We start from the raw sequence: 16,378 nt of genomic DNA on the forward strand, positions 1-16,378 counted from the left end.
CATTTCCCTGGACTTGGCCCATATCCATCCAAACCTTTTCTATCCATGTATTCATCCAAGTGCCTTTTAAATTTTGTCAATGTACCTGCCTCAACCACTTCCACTGGTAGTTCATTCCACATACACACCTCAGGTTCCCATGTATTCTTTCCCCTCTTACCTTAAACTGATGCCCTCTAGTCCTCGATTCCCCAACTCTGGGGAAAAGACTGAGTACATTCACCCTATCCATGCCTCTCATGATCTTTCACACTTCTATAAGATCCTCTTCACAGTCTTCTATGCTCTAAAGAATAAAGTTCTAGCTTGTCCGACTTCTCCCTACAACTCAGTGCTTTCAGTCCTGGCAACATTTTTGCAAATTTCCTCTGCACTCTTTGCAGTTTAACAACATCCCTCCTATAGCAAGGTGACCAAAACTGAACTCAATACACCAAATGTGCCTCACCAATGTCTTGTAGGACTGCAACATAACTCCCCAACATCTATACTCAGCACCCCAACTGATGAAGGCCAGTGTGCCAAAAGCCTTCTTCACTGCCCTGTCTACCTATGACTCCACTTTCAGAGAACTGTGCACCTGAATTCCAAGGTCCCTCTGTTCCATCACACTCCTTAAGGCTCTACCACTCACCATGAAATGCTTACTTTGATTTGACTTTCCAGAATACAACACCTCACACTTATCTATATTAAACTCCATTTGCCATTTCTTGGCCCATTTCCCCAGCTGATCAAGATCCTGCTGTAATTTCTGATAACCTTCCTCACTGTCCTCTAAACCACCTACTTTAGTGTCATTACTAATCATGCTAATCATGCCTTCTACATCCTCATCCAAATCATTGATATAGAAGACAAACAGCAATGGATCCAGCACTGACCCCTGAGATACACCACTAGTCTCAGGCCTCCAGTCTGAGAAACATCCTTCCACTATTACTCTCTGCTTCTTGGTAGCATGAAACTACCATTGTTCGTTTTAGAAATCTATATGTTTCACTATTGGAAGGAAATTTGCCATATCTACCTGTGAGTCCAGACCCATTTAACTGCCCTCTGAAATGGCTCAGCAAACCATGCTGTTCAAGGGTAATTAGAGAATTTGGACAAGTGATGCCCACACACAGGCCGATACTTTTAAAAAGTCAACCTTCTACCCATTGGTGGGTTAATGAGGTGTAGGGTTAATGAGGTGTAGAGGCGGATGAACACAGCAGGCCAAGCAGCCTCACAGGAGCAGGAAGGCTGATGTTTTGGGCCTAGACCCGCGTAGGGAGGCTGATAGGAGGTTAATCAAACAAGAGATGGTTCAACAAGACCATGAAATATTTCTCCAAAAAGTCAACTTACATTGTTCGACTTTTTCTTCGATGCTTTGCCATTTTTGTTACTGTTCCTTTGTGTGCTTGCCTCATCCTCACCATTGGATCCTGTGAAATTGGAGAGACATGGTCACAGGCTGACAATATATCACAAACCTTGCCCTGGTGGGTATCAGGGATGCCAAAATGAGATATTGCAGATGTTGGAAGTCTGAGGTAAAAAGACAGTTCAATTTTTGTCAAGCTTTCCTCATCCCTTAGGCAAGGAGTTTCCAATACAGTAGCGCAGGCATTCTACTAAACAAAAACAGCCATGATTTTAAAAGCTAAACTCATGTAAAACTAAATTAATTCACACCTTGCAAAGTGCCTAAGACCAGCACATTTAGTCCCGAAGATTGATCAGTTTATGTCTGATAAGCCAAGGATGGTAAGGTGTCTCAAAAATTTGAGTAAATGTTAAAGACAGCCAATTTATGATGTGACTATTCAGCAGTAAAATGAGTGAGTGGTGTAAGGCACTAACATGATCTCCCCTGTCATCATGCCAAAAAGACATTTGTCACTAGCTCCCGTTTATGGTTCCAGCAAGATAATTCATTGTTTGGGTACGTAGTAACCACTTGAATTTATATTCAATGCAGCCATTATTCAATCTCTGGCCCATGGATCTGATTGTCAGGAACTGGCCAAGACTTCTTTGAAAGCACTTGCTAAAATCAATGCACTAACAGGAAGCATGGCAGTAGAAAAGTAGGAAAGCCAACAGCTTCAAGTTCCCATCCAAATCATATGCCAAGTCACTCCTACTTGGAACTATATTGGCTAAACAGCTAAAGTTACAATGCTGTTCCTTTGGACAGTGTCTCATCAACAGCATCGCGGGTGAAATTGTACTAAGTGGACTGCAGTCACGAAAGAAGGCAGCTCACTTAGCATGTTCTCAAGTGAAATTAGGAATGGACAATAAATGTTGACCTTTCGAGTGATGTATACGTGGGAACACATCAAAAAGAAAATATTCTGATGGATATTGGGCATTGCATTACCAGTTGCATTGAATCAGATTAAGTGTGGTGGCATTTTCGTCATCCCTCATTCTCAATGTGGAAATGCACCCTTTGTTGAAGCCACTAATTGAGTTGGTAATACCTCCTTCTGGGATAGCCCATAACTATATTCATGCGCTGCTTGATTTCAAGCAATGGTTTACTTTAGGTCCAGTATTCAGAGCAGGGTCTCTGCACTAAAGGCCAGGGTTGGGGGGGTGGGGGTTGTGATGGCCTAGTGGTATTATCGCTGGACTGTTAATCCAGAAACCCAGATAACATTCTGGGGACCTGGGTTTGAATCCCGCCACAGCAGATGGTGGAATTTGAATTCAATAAATATGTGGAATTAAGAATCTAATGATGACCGTGAATCCATTTTCGATTGTCAGATAAACCCATCTGGTTCACTAATGCCCTTAGGGAGGGGAACTGCCACCCTTACCTGGTCTGGCCTACATGTGACTCCAGACGCATTGCAATGTGGTTGACTCTTAACTGCCCTCTGGGCATTTAGGGATGGGTAATAAATGCAGCCTGGCCAGTGATGCCCTCATCCAGTGAATGAATAAAGAGAAAAACTGGAGAACCACTGTAGTTCCAGAGCAACATAGGGCTACTCTCTCATAAGAGAGAGATGACTGGTGGTGAGTTTAACCCCAGGCAAGGAGTAAGGTTGAGAAGATGGGACTTTCGTGGTGACCTCGGAACAAACCAACCAGGGCCAGGACAAAACACTAGCCAGGGGCACGTGCAGGTAATGCACATCCTGTGTAATCTCTGAGAGGCAAGAGGATGCCTGCAGCTTCTCACACACTGACCTGGCAGAGGAATATACAGCTTCTGTTAAATGTGTAGGGATAGTATTTCCAAGGAAGGGTCACATTCATTTGACATTCAGTGAAAGAAATCAGGAACCTTGACAATATGATGCAAAACAACATTTTACCAGGATTTTGTTTTGGGCGAAGTTTTGGGAGATGTGAGAATCTTGGTAGAGCTCCTATTGGACAATGTCATGTGCATGGTCTCACTCTCTTTTAGATGATTGCCACTGGGGTATCGCTTTATGTCAGCTCCAATCCAATAACCATCTTTCCCATGTCAATGTAGTCCCCTGACCACTAATCAATTACTTATCTGCTTGAGGACTCATGATTAAATTCCATTAAGCCCTTACCTGACCTCCAACATCTGATGATCATCCAGCACCGAGAGCAGAAACTCTGGGCTCAGTTCTATAGCAAAAGTAGCAACATCAGCACTGAGAACAGCTATCAAGAATGGCATTGTTTTATTCACTTGAGTCTACCATTCGTTCATGTAGCAGCTGAAGGAGTCTGCCAGGAAAACATCACAAAGACTCCATGTTTAACAGTTTGTGCTCTCCTGATTCTAAATATTTTTAGCCAAATATGCAACTGTGTCTGCCCAAAGAAAACATTATGGGCATGGATAAAAACCATCTGCATAGTGCCAGCTAATCGAATCAATGGTACCCGACAGATATCCTCACACTTACCACCATCTTAACTTGTTAGAGAATATTTGTTTCTCCATTAAGTTTCTTGGAAACACTTAAACATTTGTGAAGTTCTTTTTCTCCATAAGTATTGCTATAAGCTGCAGCTGAAAGGTTAAGCTCCATATTACAGGAAAGCTTAATGGTTAAATAAAAAGCAAGGGAGAAGATGGAATATATCAGACAGAAGGGATTATGTGATACCAAAGTTTATTCATGTAAGAGCCTCAGGAGGTGGAGGTAATGGTATGGGTAAAGTGACTTACGGTTGTAATATCCTGAGTTGGGCAAAGTAGATGGGTAGGAGGAGGTTGGCAATGTTCACCCTATGTATATTATACCCGATTCTGCTCATCATGGAGCACAATGAAAGGGGAAAGCGGAATGAATGTGAAATTGCTGATCAATTCGATAATACTGAAGTTACACCATTAGGCAAAGTCAGAATAATAAATTATGCATCTTGCAGTCAGCTTGTGGGCACCATACCTATCACCATAATCCCAAAAGAGTATAGCTATTTGCTCAGGCTCTGTGAAAGAATATGACTACATCTGAGGGGGATGAGAGGGGCAGGAGTGATGTTGAAGGTTAAGGGATTTTTGATGGAAGTAATAAGCTACAGTGGCTGAAACATTTGTAACCTTTCTTTTTGCTCTTGCTGCCCTTTTTGGTTGAACCGGCCTGGAACATGTTGGCCGTGTTCTTTGCCTTTTTCTTCTTCACTTTGGTGGGTTTCAGATTGGGCTCTGAGTCTTCATCCTCATCCCATATTGAATGGGCTTCTGGGTGTTGGAAGCAGAGAGTACAGAAGGAAAGAACAGAAAGGTTAACTCAGAAGGTGAAGGGAATCAAGTGATTCAGAATCAGAGCAAAATACAACTACTTTCGCTCTAATTTTGGCATTGGGCAATAGAGTTAAAAGGGTGAAATTCAATTTCTAGTTATTGACCCCTACAGATATTCATTCCTGTTGAAGTCTATCACCCACTTAAATAGCCATTCAAAACTGTAACACCCTTGTTGTGATGAAAGGATTGAAGATGATTCTGCTTTTCCAATCACTGATGTAAGCTGGTATTCCTGATTGACTCCAACAGCTCCAGAAGATAACATCGAGGGTAATGGGAATAACATGGAAATATGAATGAAGTAGATAGTCAGCAATGAACTTATTGAATGAAAAGTCTGAATGCCTACTCCAAGACCTATGTTTCTGAAGCTGATGGGCCAATGAGGTTGAACACACCCCCAGTTTCCTTTGCCCCTTAGATAAGCTTGGACCGAATTTAACACAAAACTAGAATGAATGATTCTTCCAGCTCCTAGACTATTAAATAGAAAAAATCTCATTCCCATGGCAGAAAACTATTTGTTTTCTGACTTTGCACTTCCTAAACAGAAACATGAATGTAAAACAGAAAGTTATGCTTCATAAAGCTTTAAGAATGCATCAATAATTGGCAGAATATGGTCATTTGATTCTTTGAGCTGGCTCCCCCCTTCAATAAAATCATGGCTGATCTGTCCGTCTTTCAAATTCCACATTCCCATATATCCCTGATAAAGAGCAAAGAACGATACAGCAGGGGAACAGGCCCTTCAGCCCTCCAAGCCCACCAACACATTTTGCCCTTCCATACTAAACTGTCTTCACTTACAGGATCCATATCCCTGTATTCCCTTCCAACTCATGAATTCATCCAAGTGTTTCTGGAATGCAAGAATACCCTTTGATTTCACCATTTAACAAGAATCTATTGACCTCTGCCTTAAAAATTTTCAATGACCTGCAAACTCTGCCACCTCCCGAGACTCTTTACTTCGTCCTGCTGAAGTGAACAACTTCACATTTTCCCACATCGTACCCCATCTGCCAGATGTTTGCCCATTGGCTCAGACTATCTACGTCTGTATTCCTACTCACCTCAGTGTCAAATTTAGCCAACATTTCTTTGCTGCCCTCATCTAAACCTGTAGTGTCAATTGCAAAAAGTTGAAACCACAGTACCCATCACTATGGAAGCCCACTCATCATATCCTACCGCTCAGGAAAAGACCCATTTATACATACTCTCATTTGCTAATATTGTACCCGCCTCACCATGTCTATTTTGTGGATTAACCTTTTATATCGCATCTTGTCATTGAGTCACACAGCATGGAAACAGACCCTTCGGTCCAACGAGGACATGCAGACCATGTTTCCAAACTAGACTAGACCTATCTTCCTGTGCTCGACCCACATCCCTCCAGACCTCTCCTATTCGTGAACTTATCCAAACGTCTTTTAAATGTTGCAACCGTGCCTGCATCCATCCCCTCTTCTTGCAGTTCATTCCACACATGAACAATTGTCTGTGTAAAAGAGTTGCCCCTCATGCCCTATTTAAATCTCTCCCCTCTCACCATAAAGCTATTTGCCTTAATTTTGAACTCCCCCACCCTAGGGAAAAGACACCTGTCATTCACCTTATTTTCTGAAAATTCATGTACAATGTAGGGTACAGTCTTTGGTAAGGTCAAAATCAAAGCATCATGTCCAGTGCTGGTGACTATTTTCAGAAGGATGTGAGGATCACTGAGAGGGTGTGGGAGGAGATTTACTCGAATAGCTTCAGGGGTGAGGAAGATTATCAACAAATTTAAGCCAAGATGTTGTATTTCGAACATAGAACATTACAGCACAGCACAGGCCCTTCGGCCCTTGATGTGGCGCCGAACTGTGAAACCAATTTGAAGCCCATCTAACCTACACTATTCCATTATCATCCATATGTTTATCCAATGACCATTTAAATGCCCTTAAACTTGGCGAATCTCCTACTGTTGCAGGCAGGCAGTCCACGCCCTTACTACTCTCTGAGTAAAGAACCTATCTCTGACTCTGCCCTGTATCTATCACCCCTCAATTTGAAGCTATGTCCCCTCGTGTTAGCCGTCACCATCCGAGGAAAAAGTCTTTTACTGTCCACCCTATCTAATCCTCTGATCACCTTGTATGTCTCTATTAAGTCGCCTCTTAACCTTCTTCTCTCTAACAAAAACAGCCTCAAGTCCCTCAGCCTTTCCTCATAAGACTTCCCTCCATTACCAGGCAACATCCTGGTAAATCTCCTCTGCTCCCTTTCCAATGCTTCCATATCCTTCCTATAATGCGGCGACCAGAACTGTATGCAATACTCCAAGTGTGGCTGCACCAGAGTTTTGTACAGCTGCAACATGACCTCATGGCTCCTAAACTCAATCCCTCTACCAATAAAACCTAACACGCTGTATACCCTCCTAAGAACCTATCAACCTGGGTGGCAACTTTCAGGGATCTATGCACATGGACACTGAGATCTCTCTGCTCATCCACACGACCAAGAATCTTACCATTGGCTCAGTGCTCTGTATTCCTGTTACTCCTTCCAAAGTGAATCACCTGACACTTTTGCGCATTAAACTCCATTTGCCACCTCTCAGCCCAGCTCTACAGCTTATCTATATCCCTCTGTAACCTGCAACATCCTTCCACACTATCCATAACTCCACTGACTTTGGTGTCATCCGCAAATTTACCGACCCATCCTCCTGCACCCTCATCCAGGTCATTTATAAAAATGACAAACAGCAGTGGCCCCAAAACAGATCCTTGCCGTACACCACTAGTAACCAAACTGCAGGATGAACATTTCCCATCAACAAACACCCTCTGTCTTCTTCCAACTAGCCAATTACTGATCCAAACCACTAAATCACCCTCAATCCTGTGACTCCGTATTTTCTGCAATAGCCTACCATGGGGAACCTTATCAAACACTTTACTGAAATCCATTCACATGACATCAATCCTCATCCACCTGTTTGGTTAGAGCAAGGAGGGGATCTGATAGAAATATGATATTCTGGCCAATTGGGATAAATTAAACAAAAAGATCTACTTCTTTGAGCTAATGAAACACGGGCAAGGGGGTACAGGTTTAAAGTTTTATTCAAGAGATATCTGGGGAATGTAATGATGCACTTTTTAGCATTATGTAAGTTGAAGGAACTTTTACTGCCTATGAGGGTGGAGGAAGTTGAGATTATCAATGATTTCAAAAGGAAATTGAAGAGATACTTTCAAGTATCTTAATGTTGTGTTCTCTTGTTACCAACAGTGGAGCCAATTTCCCTTTATTTATTTTATCATAACTTCCGCTGACACCCTCAGTGGGGTTGTAAGTAGATCTGCTACTCAACATGGAACCTTAGAAAGTAAAATAAAATAGTTTCTAAATTAACTGGAAAAAGAATCGAAGAAATGGTAATGCTGACCTTTTTTACTGCCTTTGGCTTTTTTCTCAGTCCCAGCCTGAAACACAAATGTCGGATCCTTTTTTGGAGTTTTTCCAGTCTTCCCTTTGGCCTTAGATTCGCATTTGCCTTGCTCTGAGTGTCAGCCAGTGGATGATAGAAAAGGCAGAGAGAGCAGAAAAGGAAAGCCAGTGACGACAGAGGAACAAGAAATAGACAAAGAGGGAACAGGCACCTCAGAGACGGTGGCCTCACAGGCAACATCTCAAAACCTTGCAACTTAACTACCAATTTAATCAAGTTAGCACAATTGTTCCAATGCACACCAATCACAGTGATTGAAGAGAGAAAGGGAGACACATATGGACATGTAAGATTATTCCTCTTCAAAGAAGTATATGGATTTATGTAGTGCCTTCACATCCTCAGGATGTTTCAAAGTGTTCTGTAACCAATTAAAACTAACAGAGCTACTGAATGTTAAATAAGGCACAGCGAGACTCTGCAAGCAGCAACAAGAGAAAAAACAATGCTTTGTTTTTGTTGTGTTAACTAAAATATTGTATTTGCCAGGACCACCACTGGAGCTAAGCTCCTAATCTTCTTCAAAATAGTGTCAACGGATCTTTGACGCCCTACCATAAGGACACATTGGAGTTCCATGTAATGTCTCATTTGAAATGTTCCAACAAAGCAGCTCTGGAGTGCCAGCCTAGAGTTTGAGCTCAAACTTCTCTCTTTCTCTCTTCAGAAAGTATTCCTCCATCAATCCCTTCACACTGAATGGTGCAGATTTAAAATAACATCATATCACCGGATTTATGGGCAATGAACTACAGACTTATTGATCAGGGAAATTATGAGATCTCAAAATGGATCCCAAGACCAGCTCTTCAGTGTGTGAATGGCAAAAGCTTATAAAGCCACTATACATCTGGTTTAAAACTGCTGTTAAAGGCCTGGCTGACATATCAGTGATTCAAGGTTTGTTATAGGCCAGCTTAATGGGGAGGTTTCAGCACTGACAGTCCTAGCCAGATACCTTCCTTCCCCTGTCGTAATTAGTCGGGAGTTATCTATGCGTGTGTGCATGTGTGTGTGTGTGTGTGTGTGTGTGTGTGAGAGAGAGAGAGAGAAAGAGAAATAAGTTGTGTGTGTGTGAGAGAGAGAAATAGTGTGCGCATGTGTGTGTGTGAGAGAGAAATAGTGTGCGTGTGTGAGAGAGAGAGAGAGAAATAGGTTGTGTGTGTGTGTGTGAGAGAGAGAAGTAGTGTGAGCGTGTGCGTGTGTGTGAGAGAGAAATAGTGTGTGTGTGTGTGTGTGTGAGAGAGAGAGAGAGAAATAGGTTGTGTGTGTGTGTGAGAGAGAGAAGTAGTGTGAGCGTGTGTGTGTGTGAGAGAGAGAGAAATAGGTTGTGTGTGTGAGAGAGAGAAATAGTGTGTGCGTGTGTGTGTGTGAGAGAGAGAAATAGTGTGCACGTGTCTGTGTGAGACAGAACTAGTGTGTGTGTTTGAGAGAGTGAGAGCGAAATAGTGTGTGCACGTGAGCAAGAGAGAAATAGTGTTGTGTGTGTTTGTGTAATGACCCATTACAGCTTATGAATGACGTTTTCTGATATTATGGTCCAGGTGTGTCCATATAAATAGCATTAATCCTCAAATAAATAGCATTAATCCTCGAATAAATAGCAAAGATGTTATGATCAGATACATTTTAATGTTGTCGTTTGTAGTCACTAACAACAACTCACAGCAATGATTAAATCACTGACATACATCCACAGCTCTGGTCGTCATACTTGCAGTAATTTTATTATTTTTGATTTGCATCTTTCCTCTACTGAATCTGTGTCTGAGATGGGTTTGCACAACTATCTGACTGCAGCCTTTTTAAGGTGGCCATCAACCTGAATGAATCAGTCAAAGTTGCATATGTGAGTACAGGCCATTTGGGCTGTTGAGGAAGAATACACATCAATGCAGGCACAACAGATAACTGCAACAAAATAGTCACTATGCAGCCTCTAGGGACAGGCCATCCTCACCTAGTTACATTCCACATGAGCACCTGCAAACAGGGTCCAAAAACACTTCGACACATGTGCACCATCACACTGTCAGGCTTTTCCTGCGAACGTAGCACTTATATAAACACATTGTCAGTCTCTCTGCTATGTGTATAGACCCTCGTATAAAAACACATTCACCTGTCAATGCAATCCCATTCAGTCAGACAGCGTGACACACACACACACACACACACACACACACACACACACACACACACACACACACACTCTTCATGTGAGTCCAATTGTCCACCTGACCTGTCTGTTTTGGCTTTTTCTCCTTTAGGACCTTCTTTTTAGTTTGTTTTGTAGAAGCTGGCTCTAAAACCTCTTCTTTGTTCTCATTATCATCCTCTTCAGACTCTTCTGTGATGGAAGTTTTAATGAATAAAAATACACAAAGAACATCTTAGCACGAACAAGAGCAGCACTCATGACATTGGAAGCGGTGCTGTGCTGTGTTGTACTAAACAGGTGAATTCACATTAATTATTCTCTTGTCTCAAAGAGAGCTCAAACTTCTGAGTCATAAAGATCCAGGGGGCTCAACCCAGTGTCGGTGTAGAAAGGGTATTTCCTCTTATGTGAGAAACTAGAACCGGGGTTCACATTCTTAGAATGTTTGAAAAATTAAATGAGAGATTTCAGCAGAGATGAGGATCATTTTGTTCTTCTCTGAGGATCATGAATCTTTGGAACTCTCTCCCTGAAAAGGTGAGCAAAGGAAGCAATGAAAAGAAATAGAGTCTTTGAATTCCTTTGAGGCAGAGCTGAATAGTTCTTTGATAAGCAAGGGCGTGAAAGACATTTGGATAAGTACAAGATTAAGAAACGTTTGGAAGGATATGGGCCAAGTGCTGGCAGGTGGGACCAGTTTGGGTTATGGTCAGCAGGGACTGTTTGGATCGAAGGATCTGTTTCCATGCTGTGTGCCTCTATGACTCAATGAATGTAACTCTAGAGACCTCTAAAAATAATGGGCGGGACCCAAATGTGGAAGCCCCACTTTCCCCTTTCTGACAGCTACACATTTTGCTGGCAAGGAAAAGGGCAGGCAATGGTCATGGAATAGGGAAACCTGAACTCAGCTGGGCCATTTCAACTTAGAGCTGAGTTCAAACGGACGCCATCTCTGGCTGTTCCAAGGACCTTAACCCACACTATGGACGTCATAAACTGAAGGACCAAACATAAACACTCTCAGAGCCTGGATAACATCTTTTTAAGTATCATGATCTGAAAAAAATTAAATCTCTTGCTCATTAAACACGAAGAAAAACAGGCTCAAGCTGCCAGTGAGTATTAAAAACTATTTTTTTGCTGGATTGCTTTGATGGACAGTCCATCTTATGTGGTTTAGAAAATAAATTATCACTCAAAAACAACTTTGTTTGTTTATGACATTACAGTAGATGCCTTTGTTGACATTTCCCTTCAGTTAGAACATTGTACAGCGCAGTACAGGCCCTTCGGCCCATGATGTTGTGCCGAGCTTTTACCCTGATCCTAAAGTCTATCTAACCTCCACCCCTACCTTATACTATCATCCATATGCCTATCTAATAGCCGCTTAAATGCCCCTAATGAGGCCGACTCCACTACCCTCTCCAGCAATGCATTTGACGCCCCAAACACTCTCTGAGTAAAGAACTTATCTCTGACATCCCCCCCATATCTACCTCCACTCACTTTAAAACTATGCCCCCTCGTAATAGCTACCTCCACCCTTGGAAAAGCCTCTGGGTGTCCACTCTATCTATACCTCTGATCATTTTGTACACCTCTATCAAGTCACCTCTCATCCTTCATCATTCTAAAGAGAAAAGCTCTAGTTCTCTCAACCCTTCCTCATAAGACCTTCCCTCCATTCCAGGCAACTTCCTGGTAAATTTCCTCTGCACCTTTTCCAATGCTTCCACATCTTTCTTGTGATGAGGCAACCAGAACTGGACACAATACTCCAGATGTGGCCGAACCAGTGTTTTGTACAGCTGGAGCATAACTTCCCGACTCTTGAACTCAATCCCTCTATTAATGAAAGCTAACGCACCAAATGCCTCCTTAACAACTCTATCCACCTGAGTGGCAGCGTTCAGGGAACTGTGGACATGAACCCCAAGAATCCTCTGCTCCTCCACACTGCCAAGAATCTTTCCGTTAACCCTTTTTTCTGATTTCATGTTTGTCCTTCCAAAATGAATCACCTCCCACTTATCAGGGTTAAACTCCATCTGCCACTTCTCAGCCCTGCTCTGCATCCTATCAATGTCCCTTTATAACCTAGAACAGCCCTCCGCACCACAATTTGACCCACATTCATATTGTCTGTGTACTTACTAATCCACCCTTCCACTCCTGCATCCAAATCATTTTCAAAAATCACAAATAGGAGAGGACCCAGTACAGATCCTTGTGGTGCACAACTTGTAACTGAGCACCATGTTGAATATTTTTGGCCTACTACCACCCTTTGTCTTCTAAGGGTCAGCCAATTCTGAATTCAATCTGCCACATTTTCCCCTACCCCATGCCTCCTTATCTTCTGCATGAGCCTACCATGGGGAACCTTATCAAACGCCTTACTTAAATCCATGTAAACCACATCCACTGCTCTACCTTCATCCACGTGTTTGGTCGCCTCTTCAAAGAATTCAATAAGGTTTGTGAGGCATGATCTACCCCTTTCAAATCCATGCTGGCTATTGTTAATATGTCATCATGAATGTTTGACACATTTTCAAAAGCTACAATGATCTTATCAGGAGGATCTAAGTTCACAGTTTGATTGCCAGCTTATCTAAAGGATTAAAGCTATTAGACGTTGACCATCACTGAGGTAGGGTTTGAATAAAAGCTAGTTTTTTTCACAAGAGATCACCCATTTTGAGAGATTTAAAACTTTGTATGGGTTTCATGAAAGGGAGCTTTATCACTATCAAACCTATGAGTGGGAGTTATATTTGATGGTCAAAAGTATGGTAATTTTCCACTCAACATTGGTCTTCAGGTCAGCACTAGGTGAATGGCAATGAAGTAGAAAAGGTGTAAGGGTATGAGTTGGAATGGAAGTGAATTTAGTAATGCCAGGGTGAGAGCACAGGAGTCTAAAAGTATATGGAACAACTGGGAACACTGTCTAACTAGCTTCATAGAATTCCTACAGTGTGGAAACAAGCCATTCAGCCCAGCAAGTCTATGCTGCCCCTCCAAAGAGCATGCCACCCAGACCCATCCCCTACCCTTTCCCTGTAACTGTGCATTTCCCATGTCTAATCTATCTAACTTACACACCCCTGGACACTTTAGCAAGGCCCATCTATCTAACCTGCATATCTTTGAATTGTGGGAGGAAACCAGAGCCCTGTAGGAAACCCATGCAGACACAGGGAGAATGTGCGAACTTCACACAAACACTTGCTGGAGGGCGGAATCGAATCCAGGTCCCTGGTACTGTGAGGCAACAATGCTAACTACTGAGCCACCATGCTACCCAGCTCTCATTAGTATTTCCCCATCCCTTTCAAGTCTTTTGAGTTAGTGGGCCCAATTGCATTCTGCCCCTGCCTTTCAGGAATGAAAATTGGATCTACCACGTTTTTTAAACTGAAATGTCTGCCGTGTTGGGAAATCTCCCACCTTGATACAGAGAATTCACTCTGTAATATTTGATACAACACATGGATTTATATACTCGAGGTGGTTTAGGCAGCTTGATTCAGATATTAGCTATTCTCTAGGAAAAGAGTCATCCCCCAATATTAACGCTGGATCGGGCTTGTTGCAACTGAGAACCATGATCCCTGTTCCTCCCTAACCTGCTTAGTTTGAACATACTGTTATTTGGAATATAACATATGCCTTTCATTACCTCATACACCTCAGTTCTATCAGACCCGGTCTATGCCTCACGCAATCATTGAATTGCTTCAGTGCAGAAGCAAGGCTATTTGGCCAATCATGTCTGCACTGACTTTCTGAATGAACAGTTCACCCAGTGCAATTCTCCTACATTTGCCTCTGTAGTGATTGGAACCAGGTGGATCTTATTGACTATGAGATCCTTGATTGGGATTGTTAATCTGGGCCAATCAGAGAGCCCTGGCTGACAGATATAAACTGGAGAGTCAGCATCCCTTCACTTCAGGGACTGATTCTTGGCTGGCTGGTGTCAACTGTGCACATGTAAATAAAAGGTGACTTTGTGATAGGATACCGGCTTCTGTGCAGTTATCTCAGCCTCGTAGCACTGTATGTTTTTTTTCTTTCTAAGGTAACACTCTAGTTCCTTTTGGAATACCTTGATTGAATCTGCCTCTCCTAAACAAATATCTTAACGGGGCAGCCTCACAGTGCCAGTGACCCAGGTTGGATTCTAGCCTTGGGTGACTGCCTGTGTGGAGTTTGCACATTCTCCCTGTGTCTCTGTGGGTTTCCTCTGGGTGCTCTGGTTTCTTCCCATTGTCCAAAGATGTGCAGGTTGGGTGGATTGGCCAAGCTAAATTGCCTGTAGTGCCCAGGGGTGTGAGAGTTATAGGGGGATGGGTTAGGGTGTAATGCTCCAAGGGTCAGTGTGGACTTGTTGGGCCAAAGGGCCTGTTCCCACACTGTAGGAATTCTAAAGACTATCTGCGTGAACATTTTTCCACACTGCTTTAGCTTTCTGATTACTTTAAACCTGTGATTTCTCATTCTAAATCCTTACATGAGATGGACCAGGTCTTCCCTATCTACTCTTTCCTGATTTCTCATAATATTGACCACCTCAATCAATTCTCCCTCTTGGCCTTTTTGTCCTTTAAGGAGAACAGTCTTGACTTCTCCAACAGGGACAGAAATTACTGGAGGAACTCAGCAAGCCTGACAGCATATGCGGGATGCTAATATTTCAAGTTTAATATGCCTGTTTTTCTGATTTGAAAGGAGTTGGAAAATGATGACTTTCTTATGCTGTTGACAGAGCTAAAGGAGATCCAAAGGGAACAGATGGTGTGAGGATGTGGTGCAAAACACAAAGGGGTTGCAAGAGAGAGAAATAGAGCTGTAAAGTGGGTGAAAATGGGCCACTATATTTGCATCAGTCCAGTCAAAAATGCATTTTTGGTCACAAAGAATATTGAGATGGCCTGAGGTCATAAAAGGCATTAAATGAAAATAGATTGTTTCCTTTCTTGTTGGTCACCTTGGTGTATAAATAATACACATACTGGGTTTAATTTTCTAAATGCTTATGTATGATGAAGTGCACAGTGTCGGATTTAGCCCTATGCGTGGCTCATGTACCTTGCTGTGGTTTGGTGGATGACTTTTCAACAGTGAAATAGGAAGCAGGATTCTCTTTCTTCTTCTTGGGGTCTTTGATGAACTTGGCGTAAGGGTCTTTCTCTGGTTCCAGATTTCCCAGCTCGGCCTTCAGTTTCTTATTCCTTGTTTTCTTTTCAGCACCATCTTCTAGTGTCGCGTGCCCCGATGGGAGAAAGCAAGCAATGCCATAAATGAGAGAGGTCCCAGAACCCCACAAACAGAAATCTGCTGAGCAAGGCGTTGCTAAGAGATTGGAGAACTACTGAGCATCTGTGCAGATGGGTTCAGGGGTCAGGAATGCTGGCAGCCAACAGACTCAGAAGAAGGAATAGCTTGGTAAGCAATGCATGCCAAGACTGAGAATATAGCACAAAGCATAATGTCAGAGCCACTTGCGATAGATCAACCACAATGCTACATAAATGTAACAAGCATGTTGTTTATCACTGTAATCTGTATAAAAAATAAGTGCATAAGCCCCACATTAGAGTTATTAACTATTGGGAAAATAAGTAGTGCTGAATGACGCTCTCTCAAATTGAATAGATCACAAGACATTCAACTCAGCTCCCTCTCAGGGTCTGGAACATGTACGTTCCTCCCTTGACTTTTTCTCCAGATCTCAATGAAATACATGCTAACCTTTCAGTGTTGGATCAAGCTTGAGAGGCCAAGCTGTCCACTGTCTCCACTGGCCTGGGTTCACCTGTATATACTGTATTCGTTCCTTAATTTCAGAATGCCAGCATTTACATCTTTTACTTTGGCCTCTTAGCTTGTTACCCAAATTCATTCATTCCCAACAGGAAACATGAGAAGCAGTTGCAGCACG

At 42.5% G+C, this 16,378-nt stretch overlaps 1 protein-coding gene across 11 annotated transcripts in view; it reads right to left on the reverse strand.

Moving 5' to 3' along the window:
• Positions 1 to 16,378, reverse strand: part of LOC125462715 (tubby-related protein 3-like) — a 108,629-nt gene that overhangs the window by 24,169 nt on the left and 68,082 nt on the right. For 8 of the 11 annotated variants that reach the window (XM_048552969.1, XM_048552968.1, XM_048552966.1 and 5 more), the window contains 5 exons: positions 15,526 to 15,693; positions 10,504 to 10,611; positions 8,199 to 8,312; positions 4,541 to 4,681; positions 1,354 to 1,433 (listed from right to left, as the gene is read on the reverse strand). In XM_048552969.1, the coding sequence (XP_048408926.1) occupies positions 1,354 to 1,433; positions 4,541 to 4,681; positions 8,199 to 8,312; positions 10,504 to 10,611; positions 15,526 to 15,693 (611 nt within the window). The remainder of the gene's footprint in view (positions 1 to 1,353; positions 1,434 to 4,540; positions 4,682 to 8,198; positions 8,313 to 10,503; positions 10,612 to 15,525; positions 15,694 to 16,378) is intronic. The other 3 variants (XM_048552967.1, XM_048552976.1, XM_048552978.1) reach the window with 3 other exon arrangements.

This window comes from Stegostoma tigrinum, chromosome 21, assembly GCF_030684315.1.
Source record: "Stegostoma tigrinum isolate sSteTig4 chromosome 21, sSteTig4.hap1, whole genome shotgun sequence".
NCBI classification, from domain to species: domain Eukaryota; kingdom Metazoa; phylum Chordata; class Chondrichthyes; order Orectolobiformes; family Stegostomatidae; genus Stegostoma; species Stegostoma tigrinum.